Source organism: Branchiostoma floridae, chromosome 19, assembly GCF_000003815.2.
Source record: "Branchiostoma floridae strain S238N-H82 chromosome 19, Bfl_VNyyK, whole genome shotgun sequence".
Taxonomy (NCBI): Eukaryota; Metazoa; Chordata; class Leptocardii; order Amphioxiformes; family Branchiostomatidae; genus Branchiostoma; species Branchiostoma floridae.
In genome coordinates, this window is record NC_049997.1 from 7,026,840 (window position 1) to 7,033,931 (window position 7,092).

Genomic DNA, 7,092 nt, shown 5'->3' on the forward strand with positions numbered 1-7,092 from the left:
ATCCGAGCTAAATTCTTGATTTGTAAAGGGGGCTTTACCACACTGGCTTTACAACCCTAGGCCTGTGGTGACCTCGGTGCAAGACTACTGATTGTGACTCGCTCTTGCAGATATCTTGTTCGACGGGTCGTGCCTTAACTATTTGTAGCCCTCTGTGAACGAAGGTGAATACTTCATTTTTTAATCCTATGTCTTTGCTTCTCTTCTTTGGTTTTTCGTCAATGTTAGGGTTAAGTGTTACAGTTAGCTATAACGTCCATTCTGGTCTTGTTACAGGACTGACGGAGCCCCAAGAATGAACTTAAGGACACTTCTAGCCTACGGACTCGCCACAGGAGTCTTCACCACACTGTTGTTGTTCACAATTCACCAATATAATTCATCCCATGTCGCCCGGAGAGGACATGAGAGACAAGTATATCAAGCCAACCTACCATCAGAGAATACACTTAGGTGAGGAAAATGGCGAGCATAACCGTAAAGATCCCTAACAATTTTGTGGCTTGCATACATACTCTCCAAGCAGAGGTTGAGTCGCAAAGATACAGTGGTAGTCGGAGATACCGACTACTATTGTATCTCTGCGACTCAACCTCTGCTTGGAGAGTATTGTATACAATTATCATGCTTTAAGCAATACTGTAAATGGAGGAATGTTCGCGGTGGTTTTATCATCTCGGTTTTATTAGTGACCTCTTGGCCGCGACCTTAAAGCTACTGCGTTCACATTCTGCACGTCTCTTTTTTATGTATTTCGAATCATTTTACATTTGGTGTTTAATTCAGTGGCAACACTACGATGTACAATAATCTGCTAATCTAATATACGTTAATGTGTCGTACCTCTGTTTGACCGCATAGGAAAGCTGACACAAATTCGCAAAATTGTTACGATAACCCTTTTACCACCATTTCAGAATTGGTTTTCCTTTTTTTTGTGTGTCCTTGATAAAATCACTTTTAGATATATTTCCTCTAAGGTCTGAAGAACAGATGAGAAGGACTGTTATACAAGTTCAGGAAGGCGTCCCAGCTACTTGTGTGCCGCAGAAGAAATTCGCCTTTATTAAGACTCACAAGACAGGCAGTACAACAACTATCAACATCTTCCAGCGTTACGCCATTTACAACAAACTGAAGGTACTGATGCCAGTGGGACAGGGTCCGCTTAGTTGGCCGTTCCCCCCAAAAGAAAATGAGTACGTCCACACGCCAGACGAAAAGTACGACGCACTGATGCACCATTTTGTCTACAACAAGACGTGGCTACTGACCAAGTTTCCATCGGAGACAAAGTACATATGTAAGTGATATCAAACGTGTAAGGTAGATCTACATGTATGAATATGTTTAGTTTAAGCAGAACAACAACGGCAAGTCAGGGGCAGTGTAGATAGAAAAAGAGAATAAGGAGAAAAAGGATTAGAGTTGTAACAAGAAATTGAAAATGATACAAAGCATGACGCATCTTGTTCTTCCTTCTTTTCAGCTATAATAAGACATCCATTCGGTCATCTCAAGTCTCAGATGAATTACTTCACACTGGCAAAGGTTCTTAAGATAAAAGGTCATGGAAACGCCGTGAAGGTGTTCTTGCATGACCCCTGGCAGCACAGGAACAGGTCCGAAACATTCTTCCCTCACGTGAACATCACGTGGGACGGGACCAGGAACCCCATGACCTTTGACATGGGGTGGCCGGCCGAGAGGGCAGATGAAGAAGTAAGTAGAAAAATTAAGTTGAATGTGTCAAATGGTAATGACAGTGGTGTTTTGTGTCATACCTTGCTTCTTTGTTGAGCGTATCCTCTTCGCAAGGAGTAAGAAGTATTAAAGAATACCCCTCTTTATCAATGAAATATGCAAAGAAATGCACAAGGAAATGCAACAAAATGGTGTCAGAAGTGGGATCCGATTTAATTCTCCCATTTGGGCTGTACGTACGCCTTGATGAATCATTTTCAAGTTCTCTACTGCTATTGTCATGAGGTGCTGTCTCTAAGACATCTTTCGTATCCTCCTCATGTAATCGAAAAGTGATAAAAGGAGTAAGGGCTAAGACGTAGAGTCTAGAGACGTGACGAAATGTAACGAAATGCAGCTTGTTGTCATAAGTAGAACTCAAGCCAGCTCCCCCGTTGGGGATGTATGGACGTTTGACTCCATAAATCATTGCAGACACTAGTGGCAGCGTTTTTCATATTTCTAAATGATGTCATATTGCATCGTTTATCTCTATTGCTATCCACATGAGTTGTTCTCTCTTTCTGACCAGGAGGAAGCTCGCGAGTACATCAGCCAGTTAGACGCTGAGTTCACACTCGTGATGATCCTAGAACACTTGGACGAATCGGTTGTTCTTCTACGACGTCTTATGTGTTGGGGTCTCCGAGACATTCTATTATACTCCAAGGTGAAGAACTCACGCCCTTACCCGTATAAGAATTACGTGGCAACACCAGAAGAACTGGAGAACCACCGTAACTGGAGCGCCGTGGATTACATGTTGTACAACACGTTCAACAACTCACTATGGCGAAAGATCAACGCTCAGGTAACTGTCTTTAATTTAAAGTATGAAAAATATAAAGTCTTTATGTTTGATGATACTAGTAGTTAGATTCTACAAGCGTTTTGCCTCTTATGTTGATTATTAATGAATCAGCAAAAACGTTAGCCAGCCAAAGGAAACAAATGAATGAAAGCAAAAATGAAGATTCATATGTAGTCGAACTAATGTTTTCCCCTCTCCTACTAGTACCCTACTGAAACGTTTCATATAATTATCAAATGATTTACTCGAACAAACTCGCGAACAAATGCTTGTGTCATGAATGTTTAAGATAACAAGCTACGACATTCTTGAAATCGTCGTGCACGTGACGTCCATGTTACACAAAATGCTGTCCTAGATCCTTTTCAACGGTTAGTTCTGTCACAGCCTACTTCAAAATCGTACGACATCAGGGTTGTCTGACGTCTTTGACGAATTTAAATGTGCACTCTCACTGCACTTGCGTCAAGCTTGTGTCACTGCGGGGTTCGTTCACTGCTTCACTGTTTTGTTATTTTCTCCGATTTTTTTTATAATTTATATATTCCGCAATACGTTAAAGTATGAATTAGACGACGACAAATTACACAAAAAGTAACAAAATTCGTTCTTTATCTCTCTCTGAGATTCGTTGAGTATTTTTCGAACACCACAGTCCTTTGCTTTACCGAGCTTGACGCAAATGAGGTGAGAGTTCACCTTAACCGCACTTTAAATGGAATTAACTTTTTTACCTCAAGGGTCAAGATTTCTACGACGAGCTGAACTATTACAGACGCATGAAGCATAGAGTCAGTGACCACTGTGCTAGAATCGGCAGAAAAAGGAAAGGGCAGCCCATGGTCATATCCCCATCAAAATGGAATGCTCAATTTGAAGTGGACACGACGTACTGCAGGTACATTAAAAAAAGAAAGGTGGGTTCTGAAACTAATTGCTACCACTTTTTACTTCATATTAAATGCATCTTATAGTAGAGGGAAAAATCAAGGTTTGCAAAAAACATCTAGGCATATGCATTTGGCCTACTGTGTTGTTATATATTGTTTGCCTGATATCCAGCCGTAATATAGCTCCCGAGTCTCTTCTCTCCTCTTTGCAAAGAGGAGAGAAGAGACTCGGGAGCTATATTTGTAATACGGCTGGATACCAGGCTAATGTATTGTTATCCACGGTCTCATTACATTGCACAATCAGAGAAACTTTGTTGAATTCCCAGACTTCTCTCCATTGTTTTTTGATTGGTACAGTGAAGCTTGCACCTGTACCATGTGTTTCGTAATCGTCAAACACCAACAAATGACCATGGTTTGCTATGTTATACTGTTACTGAAAAGAAATCGAGCTAGCTACACAAGGTGAACGTTTTCTGTTACTCAAAAAGTGTCTATTTTTGTTAAGGTGGTATCTCACTGCACTTGGGGCACCAGTGCGGCACAGTGGGGTTCGTTCACTGAGGCACTATTGTGTTATTTTTGCCGATTTTTTTTTATTTTTTATAATTTAGATATTCATCCCATCATCTCATCATCATCCTTTATTGATTTCAACATAGCAGACAAAATAGCAGCCTGAATAGCGTTGAAATTTACAACATAAAAACCGTATATATACAATAAGAAACAATATACTAAAGTAGTAAACAACATCTCCGACGTTAAGTAGCCATTGTTACTGCCTACATGTCTACAGTCTTGTTGTACAGCTTGATAGCTGTGTGCAGGAAAGAGTTCTGAAGTCTTTTAGTTCTAGCTGGGGGGATGGAGAAAGTGTTTTTGTTTCTCAGTGATCGTCCCGTGGCAGTTGATCTGGAAGGTGGAACCATGTCGTGTAGGGGATGGTCAACATCCAACATTTGTGTGAAAAGTTTGACAGCTGCATCCTCGCGTCGCGACTGGAGGGTGGGTAGGTCGGGCACATCGCGCCTGCCCGCTCGGCTGATGATCCGTAGAGCCCGCTGTTGGACTCTCTGCATTGCGCGTTCCTGTTCCTTGCTACAGCCTACAAGGAGGACATTACCGTACTCGAGGACTGGGCGCACGAGGGACACGTAGATAGTCACTAGGTCGGCGACACTGGTCCCTTGCTTTGCAAGTAGTCTCAAGAAGTGCAGTCTACGGGAGGCTTTAGTAACCATTGAGGTTACTTGTTCTTGCAGGGTGAGATTTTTGTCCAAGATGAAGCCCAGACCTTTTGCGGAGGCGACCCACGGAACGCACACACCCCCGAGGGTTAACCTTGGTGGGCTGGGAACGGATCTGCAGACACAGATTTGTAGCAGTTGGCTCTTCTTCCCGTTTAGCAACATGTTGTTGGTGTCAGCCCACGAGTCGAGATGAGATGTCTCTTCCTCAAGTGATTTGTCTTCGATGGCTTGAGGTACTGACAGAGTTCTGGACATTCCGACATCGTCCGCATAGCCCACATTCATAGTGTCAGGATGTACTGTTGTCCTTGAGCTCATAAAGAGTAGGAAAAGGTACGGGGACAGTACACCACCTTGTGGGACACCAGATGTCGGCTCCTTCCAGGTACTGGCCACGCCATTGACTACTACCCTCTGACGCCGACCGCTGAGGTAGCTGTGGATCCAAGACACCATGCGTGGACTGGCCTGGATATCGATCACACGCTGTAGCAGTATGGCATGATCGACTCGATCGAAGGCTTTAGACATGTCAGCAAATAAAGCTCTGACCAGAGTTGGCTTCTTAGAATCCAGCGCAGTTAGCCAAGTTTGTACCATACGCACAAGAGCGATCGTAGTTGAAGAGCCCCTCATGTACGCGTACTGATCTTTAATGACGGCGCGTAAGGAAGGAAGAAGTCTCTTCAGGATGCATCGCTCCATCAACTTAGCCAGCACAGACAGTAGAGAAATGGGTCGCATGTCGCAAACATCAGTTGCTCCCGCGGACTTCGGGACAGGTGCAATGTTGGCTGATTTCCATATGAGGGGCACTGTACCGTCTTCGTACGAGGCATTGAAGAGGTGTGTTATGATGGGTGCAAGATCTTCAGCGTGTTCTTTAAGGATCCAGCTGGGGAGATCGTCCGGACCACTTGAGTAATACTTAAGTAATGAACCCCACAGTGTCGCACCGGTGCCACAAGTTCAATGAGATACGATCTTTACGGGTCTGTTTAATAACAATTATTTTTGTGCTTTCCAGCCGATGCCCCTGGACAGGAAGATGAGAGGACGAAAATATACCAAAAAAGAGATGAGCTACGCTGTTATCGATCAAATCATTAACTACAGGCTTTTGCGCAAGGGACTTCCAACATTCAATAATAGACATGATGCCTTTGCGGCTGGCATTACGCACTTACGCTCAAAACCACGCGTGGAAAAACCGCCTGCATAATACCGTATAATGTGTCGTATGACGTATACTTTCCATATTAATCAGTATGGCTACATGTAGCTTAGTCGTAGCATATTTTGCTGTATATATAGACTACAATAACTAGAGTGTACTTTTTGTAGTTAGTTCCAAATATAGTGACTACACATGGACCAAATTTCAGGAAGCTATTCTAAAGTGAGCTCTCTAATATCATTACAAAATATCAACCTGAAATGTCATCTGTGATGACCTGGTAAAAGTAATTCCGGATGAAATTAATTTTAATTTACTTTAATTTACAAGACAAAAATTGGACTTACCCAAAATGTCGTCTCTTCAACTCCGGTCTTGGAGGTCAAGGAATAGACAATCCACTGGTTCTCAGTGACGTCATGTAGGAAGCACACGTGACTACGCGAGCAGTGGATCATAAGTTGCAGGGCGTCTATGGCACCCACCGTCTCTTTTTATGGATGGTTGTAAAGCTCTGATATAGATGGCTCCTTTCATCGATATAACATTTGTCCAGGATTCTCACTTCGTCCAGTAAGACCGTGTGAAGAAATTTCTCAGGTTGTTTTCTCTTATGTATATGTAGATAGGCGCCATAAAAGACAACTTTGCAACAGGAGACAGACTTGTCCTTGTAAAAAAATGTCCATCCCGTTGTTTACATTACATATGACAGAAGAGAATTCATCATTGAATGATACGATAAAAAATCAATAGTTCAACTTTGCTAAAAATAAGTTAAACAAGCTAGGAGCAAGCACGCCGCCGTTCCCTTTAATTTTGCAATCAAGCCATGTTGATTTGATTATATGGATGACATCTACGCGTGCATCAATTTTTGTTCGATTCACAAAAAAAACTCAACCATACTGGAAATTGTAAAGAGCAACTTCAAAATAAGCAAATAAATGCCGTGCAAAACAAATATCCGAAAACGTATACCGATGCCACAGAATATTCCCAGGCCTACGAAGATGTAAAAGAACAAAAAACATGAAGAATCTATTGTTCGGTATACTATATTCTGTGTGTTCAGTCATTTGTTCAACCTTCCTGACCACTAAGATTTCATAATGAAGGCAACTTTTTTGCCAAACGTTTTTTATTCCCACGTCGCATCAGTTTTTGGGTTACCAGCCCAGAGGAAGTCATACATACTAGTATTTCAAACCAACA

At 42.3% G+C, this 7,092-nt stretch overlaps 1 protein-coding gene across 1 annotated transcript; it reads left to right on the forward strand.

The window, feature by feature from the left end:
• Positions 1 to 28: 28 nt before the first annotated feature.
• Positions 29 to 6,748, forward strand: LOC118406887 (galactose-3-O-sulfotransferase 2-like). The gene is made up of 7 exons (XM_035807278.1): positions 29 to 164; positions 277 to 453; positions 981 to 1,303; positions 1,490 to 1,722; positions 2,276 to 2,554; positions 3,295 to 3,471; positions 5,728 to 6,748. Exons 2-7 carry the CDS (start codon positions 296 to 298, stop codon positions 5,920 to 5,922), a joined length of 1,365 nt encoding a protein of 454 aa, XP_035663171.1. The 5' UTR covers positions 29 to 164; positions 277 to 295; the 3' UTR covers positions 5,923 to 6,748.
• The last annotated feature ends 344 nt before the right edge of the window (positions 6,749 to 7,092 follow it).